This window comes from Pan paniscus, chromosome 18 (assembly GCF_029289425.2).
Source record: "Pan paniscus chromosome 18, NHGRI_mPanPan1-v2.0_pri, whole genome shotgun sequence".
Classification (NCBI taxonomy): Eukaryota; Metazoa; Chordata; class Mammalia; order Primates; family Hominidae; genus Pan; species Pan paniscus.
The window spans coordinates 4,324,579-4,340,640 of record NC_073267.2 but is presented as its reverse complement, the minus strand read 5'-3'; the positions used below and the strand labels follow the sequence as shown (position 1 = coordinate 4,340,640).

The 16,062-nt window shown below is 45.1% G+C and overlaps 1 protein-coding gene across 6 annotated transcripts in view; it reads left to right on the top strand.

The window, feature by feature from the left end:
- CREBBP (CREB binding protein) overlaps window positions 1-16,062 on the top strand; it is a 153,981-nt gene that overhangs the window by 64,690 nt on the left and 73,229 nt on the right. For all 6 annotated transcript variants that reach the window (XM_008968016.5, XM_034939696.3, XM_034939695.3 and 3 more), the window contains exon 3: window positions 4,823-4,999. In XM_008968016.5, coding sequence (XP_008966264.4) covers window positions 4,823-4,999 — 177 coding nt within the window. The remainder of the gene's footprint in view (window positions 1-4,822; window positions 5,000-16,062) is intronic.

Below are 16,062 nucleotides of genomic sequence, written 5' to 3'. Positions count from 1 at the left end.
TGTAGAGGTTCTCTAGCAGCATTAAACCAAATCCTGATGAACCTCCATTGAAAATAAAGCCAGCTTTACAAAAAAAAAAAATTTTTTTTTTTTTTTTTTTTTTGAGATGGAGTCTCCCCTCTGTCATCCAGGCTGGAGTGCAGTGGCAAGATCTCAGCTCACTGCATTTTCTGCCTCCCGGGTTCAAGCAGTTTATTCTGGCTCATCCTGGGATTATAGGCACGCACCACCATGCCTAGCTAATTTTTGTATTTTTAGTAGAGATGGAGTTTCACCATGTTGGCCAGGCTGGTCTCGAACTGCTGACCTTAAGTGATCCGCCTGCCTTAGCCTCCCAAAGTGCTGGAATTACAGGCATGAGCACCCAGCCTACCAAACTATTATCAAGTACCTGTTGGGACGTTTAAAGAAATGTAGATTTTCATTAATTAGAGTTAGACATCTTGATTTTAGTATTTCATTTTGGGCATTGGTCCTAAAAAGTATATGTTAGCCTAGTGTGGGGGACCACAGTGCTCAGTTTGATTAATGGAGAATAGATATATACTAGGAATTCAGAAATCTAGAATCTCTAGAAGCAAATGGTTTTTATTCATAACTGCAGGCTAGGACCAGTGCATGGCTCTTGAGTTCTGCCAGGAGATGGTTTGGCACCAGGAGGTAGCCTTACCTGGGCAATGAGCAGTGATACCCTGTGAGAGAGCTGACCTCTTTAGCCTGGTTATTAACTTTCTCTGATAAGGAGAGGCTGGGGCTGGCCCTGGGGCCAGAGATTTGAACCCTAACCTCCTGCATGTAGTCTGGGTTTTGTTTTTATCATAGGCTAAGGACGGGAATTTTTTCCCCTATTTTTGAGAATTGTGTAGATCCCTATGAGCTGGACGTTCCTTACATACCGTTCATGATCTTTGACTTGCCATCTTTTTTACCTTGTGAGAATCAAGGTAAAAACTTGTTGAGACTGTTTCCTTCAGTCTTTTATCTGATGGCCAAGAAGAAAAGGTACAAACACGTTTTTGATGAAATCTGTCAGAGCGCTTCCAAACACTGGGTTACCCTTTGAAATTGACCAGTTATGGCCAGGCGTGGTGGCTTATACCTGTAATCCCAACACCTGGGGAGGCTTGAGGTGCATGGATCACTTGAGGCCAGGAGTTCGAGGCCAGCGTGGCCAACATGGTAAAACCCTGTCTCTACTAAAAAATAAAAAAATTTGCTGGGTGTGGTGGTGCATGCCTGTAAACTCAACTACTTGGGAGGCTGAGACACGAGAATTGCTTGAATCTGGGAGGCGGAGGTTGCAGTGAGCTGAAATCATGCCACTGCATTCCAGCCTAGGCAACAGAACGAGACTCTGTCTCAAACACACACACACACACACACACACACACACACACACACACACACACACACACACACACAAAATAAACAACATTGACCAGTTAGAAAAGGGCCCCAGGCCAGGCAAGTATTACCCATCTGATCACACACTCATACTCACCCTGGCAGGGCTATCTTAGGAAAATTGTCAGAATATCTGGGAAGTTTTGGAAATAAACTTTCTGAAGCAAGTCAGGTGAACTTTGAGGTCCATGGGACCCCTTTCAGAGCGCGCTGGCCTCTTGGTACTTAGGTCCCCTCTTCTCTGGAGCCAGGGTGCCTGGGCATTTGGTGTGGAAGGAAGATGGTTACTTGTTCCCTTCCCCACCCCATCAGCTGTCACCCACTTTGGTTTGTCAATGCTGGGCCTAATTAATTAGAAACTTCCAAAAGACGTTGATTTTTTTGTTTGTTTGTTTGTCAAATTGGTTGACATAAGGTGTGAGCTCTGTGACAAGTGGGAAATGCATCTACGCAGCCTCAGAACTGGGCTTGGCTCATAGCAGGCACTTGGTGAATACCAGTTGACTTCGAGGATGAATTGATCGAGGGAAAATGAGTGCGGGTGTTCTGTCATATTTTGTCCGAAGTGAGAAATTTAGGAACTGGGGGGAAAAAAACTATATTTTTTGTTGTTGTTCGTGTTGTTGTATTCAAATTCTAGGCTTCTAAGAACAATGTTTCAGCGGTTTGGTTATATGTAATAAGACAAATTCTGAGAGTAGTAATTGTTCCATGGAATTAATTTAGTATAGTGGTTTCTGAAAATATAAATTCCTGCTTCAATTAAGTTTCAGATGACAGTTGAAGGAAGCTTCTTGCAAATCAGAAATGTGCTTAATATTTATCGAGCTACCATCTTGCCCAGATTAAGTCATTTGAACTTGAAATTGAGTCTGGTTTGTGGACTTGGAGAAGAATTAGTGTCTCAGTTCACTTAAGTAGAGCACCTAGTGGTGGCAAGAATGTGATTGCTTTCCAAAAGGTGAGAAATGTCACCTAGGAGGACTACATGGGGAAGGAAATCACCTGCGTATGAAATTCACAGAGCTAGAACTTTCTGGTTATACTCCTTTGGTTTTTATTTGTGTTTCTGTACAGGCATTTCAGCAGAAAGGGCCAGTTGTGTTGAGTGTTGATTTGTTTGTAGCCTAGACTTTTAGAGCTGAAAGAAATAATACGATCCATCTTGTTCAAGACGCTCATCTTACAGGCGAGGAGTTTGAAGTCCATAGAAGGAATGTTAAGTTACCCAGAGTGGACATGCTGGCGTGGCAGTCACCAGGTGAGGCTGATGGAGAGAACTGAGCTATGATTTCTTAACTGGAAACTCACCCCTGGGAGGTTTTCCCTATGCGGGGACCTTCCCAGTCCATCAAACTGACCACTACTCCAGAAATACAGAACACACAATAGACAGAAGGTGGAATATTAGAGCTTTGCAAAAAAGCAAAGACAGGCAGCCCAAGCATCCAGTTTCTTAATTAGTCGTTGTTTCTCCACAGGGAGAAAGATAAGCACTGGGATATTGCCATGGCAATTCCTGAATTGACCTGTGGAGGCTGGAGCTGGGGGTCATCAGGGAACTTGGCCCACATCTGTTGATGGAAGGAATTCCAGTTGGTTGCAGGCCCTCACGGAAGCATAGCTGAGGGATCCTCTTTCCCATTCCTGCCTTTATCTAGTATATATTTGATTTCAGTGCACTTTAATTTTATAAAAAACTTTATTATGGAAAATTTTAGGCCGGGCGCAGTGGCTCACACCTGTAATCCCAGTACGTTGGGAGGCCAAGGTGGGCGGATCACCTGAGGTCAGGAGTTCGAGACCAGCTTGGCCAACATGATGAAACTTTGTCTCTACTAAAAATACAAAAATTAGCTGGGTGTGATGGCACGAGCCCATAATCCCAGCTACTCAGGAGGCTGAGGCAGGAGAATTGCTTGAACCTGGGAGGGGGAGGTTTCAGTGAGCCGAGATCACGCCACTGCACTCCAGCCTGGGTGACAGAGTGAGACACTCTCAAAAAATATAAATAAATACATAAATTTTACACCTGTACAGTGGTAGAGAGGATACTATAACCTCTCTGTACCTATCGCCTACTGCTTGGTTAGTGATTATCAGTACCTTACCAGGCTCTCTCCATCTATGCCCTTTTCCTGCCACCTCCTCCTGCCCAGTGGATTAGAGGTGACCCTTAAGCAACTCGGGTTAAGGGTGCTGACCCTGCCAGTCGAAAGTCTGCTTGTAACCTTTTGACTCCATAAAAGTTTAACTACTACTAATCCCCTGCTGTTGATCAGAAGCCTTACCAATAGCATACACATTTGCTTAACACAAATTTCATGTTTTATGTGTTATAATACTGTATCTTTACAGTGAAGTAAGCTAGAGAAAAGAAAATGTTATTAGGAAAACCGTAAGGGGCCGGGCACGGTGGCTCATGCCTGTAATCCGAGCACTTTGGGAGGCCAAGGTGGATGGATCACCTGAGGTCAGGAGTTTGAGAACAGCCTGGCCAGCATGATGAAACCGTGTCTCTACTAAAAATACAAAAAAATTAGCCGGACCTGGTGGCACGTGCCTGTAGTACCAGCTACTCAGGAGGCTGAGGCAAGAGAATCGCTTGAACCCAGGCGGTAGAGGTTGGCAGTGAGCCGAGACAGCTCCACTGCACTCCAGCCTAGGCGACAGGGCAAGATGCTGTCTCTATTAAAATAAATAAATAAAACCATAAGGAAAAGAAAATATATGTACCATTCATTAAGTGAAAGTGGGTCATCATCAAGGTCTTCATCCTCGTTGTCTTCACGTTGAGGAGGATGAGGAGGTGCTGGTCTTGATCTCTTGGTTGGCAGAGGCTGAGGAGTTTGAAGAGGAGCAGGAGAGATTGAAAAATATTTCCATATATGTAGACCCATGCAGTTCAAACGCATGTTGGTCATGGGTCAGGTGTATTTTAAAGGAGATCCCAGGTGTTGTATCATTTCATTGCAATATTTCCACTGTGTGTTTTGAACTAAGGTAAACTTAGTTCAAATCTGATGGGGAACCTAACAGAAACTAGATACCTATAGAGTAATTAAGGATTAAAGTGAAAGAATTCCCCTTGGGTAGCAGCTTTGGAAGGTTTTGTTTTCCAAATGACTTTCTTCGGGTGTTGGTGCCATTGTTGGGGCAGGAGGGATTGAGTGAGGAGAGTGGCTGAGGGTGGGGGGAAACAGCTCGTCTACTTGCGGGATGGGGTTTAGGGTGAGGAGAGAGTGGCTGCTGGGAGCTGCTTCATGAGCCTTCTGCTTGGAGCATGTGAACCTGATAATGAACCTTGAATTTATCATTGCAATGAGTATTTCATAGGAAACTGTGTGAGCATTTCCCAGGCCCTTCCTTTTATATTGACTGCGTCACCACAGCTGATGTTACCTCTTTTTTGTTTCAGATGGGAATAACTGGGAACACAAGTCCATTTGGACAGCCCTTTAGTCAAGCTGGAGGGCAGCCAATGGGAGCCACTGGAGTGAACCCCCAGTTAGCCAGCAAACAGAGCATGGTCAACAGTTTGCCCACCTTCCCTACAGACATCAAGAATACTTCAGTCACCAACGTGCCAAATATGGTAAGTTACCCTTGGCTCTCAGTGTTATGGCTCTCCGGTGGGTGCTGTGGTCTATGGATTTTTACCATTCTCACAGTGAAAGTCTATAACTAAAAGTGTGTCAGTAGGTGATAGGAAGAGAACCCAGATTTCTCATGAGTAGCTCTCTAAATGAGTTTAACATTTTCTGTGATGAGCTAGCAACAGGAGAGATAGGTGAGGATGATTCAGCCACTCTTCCCAGGCTCCTTTTGTTGATGGAGAGAATTCACGTGCACGAATCACTTTACCTTTCTCTCCAGAATCATGAGAACCAGAGATACTGGCTTTTCTTACACTTCCTGTTTGTTAGTGGCTTGATGATGTCAGTAGAAGCCCATTGATTTGTATTACCGTCAGACGATGGACATTTATCTTCCAAAGACAGTACTCTGTTGATGAGATGCATATTATGTCCAGCACAATAGATGATTCCACGTGTCTTCATCCTCCCTGAGGTTTGAAGGGATTTTATAGATGGGAAATCTATAAAATGGGAATTATCCTTATCACTTCTCAACCTGATGAACCAAGATATTAATGGGAAAATATCTCCTTTTGCACCACCAAATAATAGAATCTCTTTTATTTCAAAACACTGAGGGGTAGTGCGTTCTTTTGTCCAGCCTCTCTTGTTCACCCCCGCTGCTGCATGTCTGGTGTGCTCTTGGTGGTGGGTGAGGACCACAAGCAGCCATCTCTCCCCACTGTGCTTGTTGCTGAGAGCCTGACCTTCCCAGCTGCCGTAGTGATTTGGGAAGATCACAAGAAAGTGAAAGGATTATGTTCAGAAAAAGTTGCTTTTTGTCTTTCGGTTTTTTACGCTTTTTATTTTGAAGTATTTGTTGTAAAGATAGCACAGAGAATTCCTATATATCTTTCACCTCATCCAGCTTCCTCTGATGCATCTTACATAACCTTGGTCTTTTCTCAAAACTAAGTAATTAACATTGCTTACAGTGCTTAGAAGTTTTGAGGTTGCTGGGAAGCAGAGAGAGCCAGATCTCTTTCTTTACTTGTTTGATAAAATCAGGAAATGGGAATAATGAGGTGTCCTGTCAGGTGCTGGCTCCCTGCTGTATGGTACCTCCATTTAAAAAGGTGGTTGAGGCCGGGCGTGGTGGCTCACACCTGTAATGCCAGCACTTTGGGAGGCTGAAGCGGGTGGATCACGAGGTCAGGAGTTCGAGGCCAGGCTGGCCAAGATGATGAAACCCCGTCTCTACTAAAAATACAAAAATTAGCTGGGCATGGTGGCGGGCACCTGTAATTCCAGCTACTCAGGAGGCTGAGGCAAGAGAAGCTCTTGAACCTGGGAGGTGGAGGTTGCAGTGAGCGGAGATTGCGCCACTGCACTCTAGCCTGGGTGGCAGAGCAAGACTCTGTCTCAAAAAAAAAAAAAAAGGTGGTTGGGTATGTACAAGTAACAAAACTTGCTCTCAAAACTGTGAAAACAACCTAACGTTCTTAGGACTTCTTTATTTCTTCTGATAATCCCCTTGTAACTTTCCTTGATATGCTTCTTTCTTTCCAATAACTTTTTGTTGCCAGGATTGTCCTGTTCCTGATAGTGCAGGTCCAGAACCTGAAACAGAGCCCAGAGGACCCTAGGTCAGCCCCTCAAGTTCAGGGAACGGTACTGACCTGCATAATGCTGGGCTCTGGCACCACACAGATCCCGTTCTCTCCTGTGCTTCCTTTTCCAGTCCTCACCGAAAGGACAGTAGTGTGGACTCTGGGGTTGGCTGTCATCCATTATGCCTGCTCAGTAACCAGGAGCACATTTTGGCTTCATAGTGAAAGCATTTGCTTTTTCCAAGACTTCTTGTGTTTTACAGTCAGGGAAACCCTGACCTAATATTTTGCTCCCTTTTCTCTTTTAAAAGATTCTCCAGCCCCACTTCCCCATCCCCTCTCCTTTATCTACAACTTAGTGACAGAATCTGTGCTCCGGGCCCCTCTGCTGCCTCCACTGCTGCTCCAGAGGGCTGAACTTGGCAGATGTGGTATGCTTGTCAAGGGCAGTTTCTGCCCGGGACTGCAAAGAGGCTGCTCATTCCCTTCACCTGCAGCAGGGCTGGAGCCGTTTGGTCTGGGGCAGGCTCCCCTCTGCCTCTGCGCTGATGGCAGTTCTCTGCTGTGAGCCGGTTGTGCCCCAGAGGATGTTCGGCAGCATCCCTGGCCCTACCCACTGGGTGCTTACAGCCTTCTCCTCTAAGCCATGATAATCAAAAATGGCTCTAGGCACCAACATATGTTCTCCAGGGCATAGTCGCCCCTAGTTAAAAACTCCTGCTCTGGAGAACTGGATAGTAATTAGGAGAAGCAGTAGCAACAGCATCTCATCCTTTTGCTTGTCTTCCAGACATCTGACAAAAGTAGAACCACTTCTGTTCCTCTCTGCCTGTCTCTCTCCCCCTCTGCTCCCCCTTTCTTTCATCCCTCCCTCTCCCCTTCTCTCCCCACCCTCTCTCTTTCTCTCTCCCTCTCTTCCTGTTTCTTGGTCTGTCTCTGGTCTTCTCAGGGTAAACTGAGAAAGCATTTTTGTCCATGGGAACTGCATTGCTTGCCTGGTGGCCACTGTCTCACAAGAACCCCTGTGGACTTTGAGACAGATCCACAAATGCCTGTTGGGGGTAAACTGAATGACACCACTGACCCTGGAGGGCACAGATCAGATGGGGCTGTGCCCACGTGTGCCTTTGTGAGGCAGCCTGACCCAGGAACAGCCTTCAGTGCTCCACATAGTGGTAGGAACCAGAGGGGCTGGTGGGAAAGTGGGGTACCAGCACACATGGTCTCCCCAACATCTTTCTAGGTAATTTTTACCATATTCCTGCAATAGCCTCTTGAGAGACATCATTCCAGGTCCCATTTTACAGCTGAGCAAGTTGAGACTCTGAGGAGTTTGGGTTGTTCAAAGCTACGTAGCTTCCTGTTTGCGAAGCCTGAAACTCTTCAGTTATGTTCTGAGGTCATGTTTTTGCAGCCCTGAGCCTGCCGGGAATGCTTCACCAGCCCGTGCTTACACAGTTTGTCTGCAGTTCCTCAGATGTGTTTTGTAGTCTTTTTGAATTTTCAAAATTATATCTGGCCTCAAAACCCACAGACTTTTGCATACTGAGGGCAAACACTTACAAAGAAATCTAGGTCTATTTACTGAAAAACTGAGGTGTCAAACATATTTGCATTTATTGTCATGCTTTAGGGGGTACCCAACTAAATTTGGTGTCCCAAACAATCCCAGTCAGGACTCCGGTGCCAAATCACCTGGTGCCCTCTGCAGCTCTTTCCTGGAGTGATTTAGCCATGTGGTCTTGGGCCAGGGAGCTCTTGTTCCTCTCCCCTCCTAGTTTCTATAGGAGTCCAACACTGGGTAGCATTGAGGAAGGGAAGGATATGATCATTCAATTAATTTGTCACATGTGTTGAAAGCCTTTTGTGGGCTCAGGTGCTGGAGTCGGCTCCCCAGAGGGCAACTGGGAGTGACACAGAGCTCACTCCACTTTTGTGAAATGGAAGATGTAGTGGCCACGGAAAACAAATCATTACAAACTGCTCCAAGAGGTCTGCGTAGCACTCAGCAGTTCAGATTGTCATAGGGACCTCTTTAGATGGAGCCATCAGAGAAGGCCACGTTGAGGAAGGAGATTTAAAGGCAAGATTGGAAAGTTGAGAAGAAGCCACAGAGACCCCAGGGTATTGGGACAGCACTGGCTTGCGTAGGAACTGGTAGAAGTCCAGAAAGGCCACCATGAGGGAAGGGAGCAGGGCGTGAGTGGAAGCTGGGGGTTGAGCAGGAACCATTTCAGGGGGCCTTGGAGGGAAGATGGGCCATCGGCTTACAGGGTGGGGTGTGATGCAGGAAGTTGAAGCCACTTTAGCTGAGTGAGGAGGAGAAGTTCAAGGGCGATCCTTCTGGAAGTGGAACCCACCTGATTCTTGGTGACGTCTTGCTTAAGCTTTGGATTGGGCTTTCTGACATTTTCACAAAATGCCGTGTAGAAGTGGGATACGTCTTAGACTGAGAACATTCAGTGACCAGAGGGGCCTCATCTTCAGGTTCTCCCACGTGGTCTCCTGCAAGAGTTATTTCTAATGTGAAGTTCGTAGGTGTGATTTTTTTTTTTTCTTTCTAAGAACTGCATTATGGAGACTTCACCATTCTTAAAGTTGAGATGCAGGAGATTCATCAGTAGTGCTGCTTATTTAAAATTGCTCATGAGAGTGATGTTACGATTTGTTGTGACTGAGTTTCAGAATTTTGGAGTGGAGGTTGTGGACAGGGCCCACGGCAGCTGCTGATCTACGTCTCTGAATGGAAGGGTGGTGTGACTGGAAGACTGTGTAGACGGGAGGATGGGAGAGTAGTCTTCTGTGTCCTGCCAGAATATCACAGCTGCGGCAGTGACACTGGTAGCACCCGAGTGGCAAGCCATGTGCTAGGATGCCCTCCAGGGCCCCCTGTATCCAGGGGTTCATTCCATTGCTGTGTCTCAGCACCTGTCCATGGCCCCACCTGCATCCGAGTGACTGGCAGTTCCTGGGCCTCACCCAGTCCTCCCAATTCACAATCTCTTAGGACGAAGGTGCAGAATCTGTGTCTTATAGTCACTCTTCACTTGTGAAACTTCAGCTTTTTTCTTTCTCAATTTCCCAATTCCACCTAATTCCCTCTAATTATAACTCAGATAATTCTTAAATACATGGGCTTGCGGTTCTTTGTGTTTTGCTGGAACTCGTGGTTTTACATGAGCTGGTCTAGTGATTCTGATGTGGAATAAAGATCATGAAAGCCACTGTCCACTGACACCGTGAGCCATTGGCGTCATGACCAGCTGTCCCACTGTGGAGTGGACTTACTTTGTTGGTCTTCATGTCCACTTTAGTACTTCAGAAGGCTTCACTAATCTTCCCCCACTCCCCACCCTTGTTTGTCATATTTTCATAATTTTCTGTCCCGTGTCTAGATGGTGATCATTGAGGGAGCAAGACTTAAACTGGCTGCATAGGGTTAAGCTTCGTGAACGCCAGGGTCTCTCTCTGTTGTCATCTTTGATGAGCTCCTCTCAGTTTTGGTTTCCTTGCACAAATGCCTGTGTTCCCTAACATTATACACAAGCTCCTTTCACTGCACAAGTAGAAATTGTAAAATCACTGCTTGTCTAATACCTCCCTCTATCCTAGGACTAAAGAGAGTCCTTACAGAGTTCTGTGGAGACGGCCCAAGACCACATGGCTAAATCACTCCAGGAAAGAGCTGCAGAGGGCACCAGGTGATTTGGCACCGGAGTCCTGACTGGGATTGTTTGGGACACCAAATTTAGTTGGGTACCCCCTAAAGCATGACAATAAATGCAAATATGTTGGAGCATAGGTTTGGACCCTGTTGCGATGTGGAAGGTTGAGGACGAGCAGCAGGAATATGAAAAAATGAGGTGTCAAACATATTTCATCATATGTCATCTCTTTACCATAACAGTGTCTATAGAAAAATTACACCATGATTATGAATTGTGTCTCACTAATTGAACTGGAAAACGTGGGGAAGGTTTGGAAGTAAGCCCTTGTCTATAATTATTAGTGATTTAAGTGTTTGTGTATTCTTAAGAGTTTACATCTATTGACTCCATCTGTATCTTGAAGATCACTGAGAAAACATGTATGCAGGGCCTTCAAATGCCGCTAAGTATAAATCTTCTATTCAAACTTATCCCCATTGGTTTTGGCAATAAGTATCAGCTGGGAAACATAATTTAAGCACAAAATAATGATATGTGATGTGTTGCAAATGAGAAGAAACTATAAATTGAGAGAAAGTAGCCAGTCCTTTGGTATTAGGGGTAGCCCCACATATTACAAGGCCTCAGTCAAGGTTATTTAACTTACTTTCTAGTATGGGTTTCCCATTAACCAGCAGTATCTTTTGTAGAGTCTGATTAGTATATTCCTTTCTTCAGCAAAACCTCCTAGGTGGAAGCATAAATCATCTCAAAGATACTCATGTAAAGTGGAGGCCTAGCCAGAAGGTTTTTTTTTTTGTTTTGTTTTTTGTCTACACAAGATGTGCTGCATACTTACTAACAGCCAGCATTGCAGCCTCTGCCTGCCTGCTGGAAGTGTATAATGAGGATAGCAGGCATTTCTGAGAAATGAAGTGACTTTTAGAAGAACCGAGTAAATACACCGCAGTAGTCCTGCAAGAAGCAACAACTCAGTAAACAGCACAGGTCATGGGTCTGGGTGAGGTCAGTCGTAGCTAGCAGTAATGCGAATATAATACTTCACTTCCTCTGGAGCGGTGTGAGCTACATCAGTCTCTGCACAGCCCAAATCACCCTAACTTCCTTTTACCTTTTCCACAACCCTTTGAGATGGCCCTGAGGTTCAAGTCACCAAAAAGACAGTCTGTCCAGTAACTAATTTGCCAAGTTATCAAAAAATTATTGTGTAAATTTTTGTTTATGTTCCTTTTTTTCCTCTAATCCTTAGAACCTGTAAATGTCGTAAGTATTCTTGAAGAATACATATGTATATATCAACAGTATTCAAGAAGAGTATTCTAAAAACTTTAAGTTTTTAGTAAATTGGTAGTTCTCTTGAACTTGGTCATTCGACTCCTGGTCTGGTCCAGCAGTCACTTTGACCGTAGGAATAGATCTGGTGCCTTCTACCTTGCAGGTTGTCTTTTTTGTTGTTTCTTTGGTTGGTTGGTCGGGTGATTTTTCTTTTTTAAGCTGGGGTCTCACTGTCACCCCATTTGGAGTGCAGTGGTGTAGTCTTCAGCTCACTGCATCCTCTTCCTCCCAGGCTCAAGCGATCCTCCCACTTCAGCCTCCCGAGTAGCTTGGACCACAGGCACGTGCCACCATGCACAGCAAATTTTCTGTATTTTTTTTGGTAGAGACAGGTTTTGCCATGTTGCTGAGGCTGGTCTCAAACTGCTGAGCTCAGGAGATCCACCCACCTGGGCCTCCCAAAGTGCTAGCATCACAGGTGTGAGCCACCTCTCCCGGCCACCTTATAGGTTTTCTTTGTGCTGTAACAAGTAACTCCCACCCCTTCTAGGTAGAATGCTGGGTTCTGAAGGCTGTGGCTGTGGGTCCAGGAAGAGAGTGGGGAGGGAGTGGCAAGTCCCTCACCCTTGGCCACATTTCTTAGGCTGAGCCTTGGCCTTGGGCTCAGGCCTTCCTGCTCCACTTAGCCATTTGCTTTCTACTTTAAATCACAGCTTTAAGATTACTTATAAATCATTCTGGATTATTTCCCTATTGAATTTAAATGTTTTGTTTTTTGTTGTTGTTGTTGTTGTTGTTGAGAGAGAGTCTCGATCTGTCGCCCAGGCTAGAGTGCAGTGGCGCGATCTTGGCTCACTGCCACCTCTGCCTCCCAGGTTCAAACTATTCTCCTGCCTCAGCCTTCCGAGTAGTTGGGATTACAGGCGCCCGCCACCGCACCTGGCTAATTTTTGTATTTTTAGTGGAGACAGGGTTTCGCCATGTTGGCCAGGCTGGTCTTGAACTCCTGACCTCGTGATCCACCCCCCCTCAGCCTCCCAAAGTGCTGGGATTACAGGCGTGAGCCACCTTGCCCGGCCTGAATTTAGATCTTAAATTTTAAGATAATCTTATTTAAAAAAAAAAATCAATAAACACAAAGCAAAAAGAAGAAAACACAAGAAACATTTCCTCTATGAAAATAGCTATGTTGTGTTTCTTACCAGTTTATCACCTCTGAGGTGATTATCGCTTCTTCCCAGGTTGGCAGCTGTGTACATTTAATGAGCATTTTCTTTGTTTTATGGCGCCACAGCTTTGCATACCCAGATGTTGTAGGTCCTTATGAGGGAACCTGAGCAAGCGGTTATTGCAGAGCCAGCCCTTGTTCTGCCTGATGTTCGCTTTGGTATCGTTTTCTGATTCTAGGTGGAGGTTGTGGAGGAGTCAGGTTTCCAGGTGGGTGGGGGAGTATCCGAGGAGCATAGGTTTGGACCCTGTTGCGATGTGGAAGGTTGAGGACGAGCAGCAGGAATCCCAGCCTGGTGTGGATCTGGGGCAGTGGCTGCACAGAGGGGTGACACTGTCCTTCCTTATTCTTTCTTGGTCAGTCTCTTGCTGTTTGGAACACAGGGTCCTTTGAAGACATGATAACCTACTCTTGGACACACAGTAAAAAATGACTTTTTTTTTGTGAGAAATGTGAGGATAAGCGTTATTATGCACATTCTGTATGCACATCTCTGTTATGTCCTTAGCATAGAATACAGGCACTATAGGAAAAATGGCATTGGGGCTAAATTGCCCAAAACCTATGTAGCAATAACAGTCCTAATAAAAATGCATGTTAGATTCTTTTAAAAATTAAGGAATAGGCTGGGCGCGGTGGCTCACTCCTGTAATCCCAGCACTTTGGGAGGCCAAGGCGGGTGGATCACTTGAAGTCAGGAGTTTGAGACCAGTCTGGCTAACACGGTAAAGCCCCGTCTCTACTAAAAATACAAAAATTAGTCAGGTATGGTGGCACACGTCTGTAAGTCCAGCTACTTGGGAGGGTGAGACAGGAGAATTGCTTGAATCTGGGAGGCAGAGGTTGCAGTGAGCCGAGATCATGCTATTGCACTCCAGCCTGGGTGACACAGCGAGACTCCATCACAAAAAAAAAAAAAAAAATTAAGGAATACCAGAGTAAATATAAAGAGTTTGCTTTTAAAGGTAGTTTGACAGTGGAGTATACACAGTGGTTGAGGCTGCCAATTATGTAATAAGCAACACATGCAAAGAGCCTGTGGCTAAACCGAGTGAAGATGACGGGTGGGGTGAGTGGGCTCAGTGAGCTTTGTGTTAACCTCCCTTTACTCAGTGGCTCAAAATAGTAACAGGCAGGGGAGACTAAGGTTTAAACCAGTATGGCTCTCACACCATACTCACCTCCTCCTTCCACATTACAAATTGCATGTGAAATGATCCTCGCTCCAGAAACACATATTGCATATATTTTAAGGCTTTTGACAGATACCATTGTAGTGCTTTCCAACAAAAGCCATGTACCCGATTACCAGCATCACACCATCTTCCCAAGGCTAGGGACTGTTACCCCGTCCTTTTGTTTTTTTTAGACAGAATGTTGCTCTTGTTGCACAAGCTGGAGTCCAGTGGCGCAATCTCTGCTCACTGACGCCTCCACTTCCTGGGTTCAAGCGATTCTTTTGCCTCAGCCTCCCGAGTAGCTGGGATTACAGGTACGAGCCACCACACCCAGCTAATTTTTTATATTTGTAGTAGAAATGGGATTTCACCATGTTAGTTAGGCTGGTCTCAAACTGCTGACCTCAAGTGATCTGCCCACCTCAACCTCCCTAAGTGCTGGATTACAGGTGTGAGCTACTGCACCCAGCCCACCCTGTCCTTTAATAGGAGAAAATGATGTCATCTTACTTTGATGAGCATTTCTCTCATGAGTAAGATTTAAAGTGCTTATGTTTAGAGACATAGGCATTTATTTGAGTTGCTTTGGTCCTGTTGTTCACCAGTTTTCCAGTCAGATTCTCTTAGAACACTTTATAAAGCAAGGTGGTCAGCCCTCTGTGGAGGAGGGGCACAGAGAGCTGCAGGATTGGTACTTTGCTGCTAGTTGGTTGGCTCATCACCCAGGCAAGGCCCTTTCCTTGGGGCCTCAGTTACTTCACCTGTCGTGTGTGGCTAGTCCCCAGAGTACTCTTCCCTCGGGGATGTGTGTGTCTTCAATGAACTGCTGTACCTTGGACCCTGAACACAGAGCCTGGCGCAGAGTGAGGAATAAAGATGGACTGGGAGGAGAAAAAATAATAGCTCCATCATGATTTGTTTTGTCTTGTGTCTTTCAGATTTAATTTTTCCTAGTTCATCAATGGCCCTTACACTTGTTCCTAGTGATTTTAGTCATAGAAAGAATGCCAGTCTTTATGTAATCTAGCCTCTCACACCTATTTAATTGTACAGTCTTCTCCTGCATTGGAGTCACCCATGGGGCTTTTGTTCTTTTTTCTCTTTTCTCAATGTTTTTGATTTTGTTTTTGTCTTTTTTTAGCAACAGGGTCTTGCTATGTTGCCCAGGCTGGGATACAGTGGCAATTCACAAGCACAGTCATGGGACACTATAGCCTTGATCTCCTGGGTTCCAGCAGTTCTCCCACCTTCGCCTCCTGAGTAGCTGGGACTACAGGTGTACCACCACTCCTGGCTTCTTAAATGTCTTTATTCTCATTGTAAAGGCACATATATGTTAGTTTTGGAAAAATTGGGAAAAGTCTAAATTAAAAAAACAAAGCAGGCTCGTCTCTTAGGGGAAAAATGAGAGGATCTGTATTTTAAGAATTTTTACTGGAAGGCCGGGTGCAATGGCTCATAGCTATAATCCCAGCACTTTGGGAGGCCAAGGTGAGATAATTGCTTCTCCAGGAGTTCAAGACCAGCTCGAACAACATGGCAAGACTCTGTCTCTACAAAAAAATTTAAAACTTAGCTGGGCGTCGTGATGCACGCTTCTGTCATCTCAGCTACTCAGGAAGCTGAGGTGAGAGGATCGCTTGAGCCCAGGAGGGTGAGACTGTGTGAGCCATGATTGCACTACTTCACTTCAGCCTGGGTAGCAGTGAGACCCTGTCTCCAAAAATAAAAAGAATTTTTACTGGTAATAGTGAGGAACACTGCTTTATGTTCTGTGACTAAAGCCTTTACTGCCTTTACGTAACAAAGCACTCACCTTAATTACCTTCCCATACTTTTACAATTTAATTTTTTATATTTAGTTCCTCATCATTTTCTTACTGATTCTTCTGATTTTGTTTTCTCAGGAATTTCCCCCCAAAATGGAATGCTTTTTGGTATTAAAATAGTAGTCACTTAAACAGCTTTTTGTTAAAGCATAAAGGTCTACCTTGTTGTTTGTAATTTGTTACCTTAAATAACAGTCATTGGATGTTTTCTCCCACAAATTCAGACAGGGCTTGGCTGGCCCATTCCCCTGCTCCACATGGCTTTGACAGGGGTTATTTGAGGTCTGCCTTA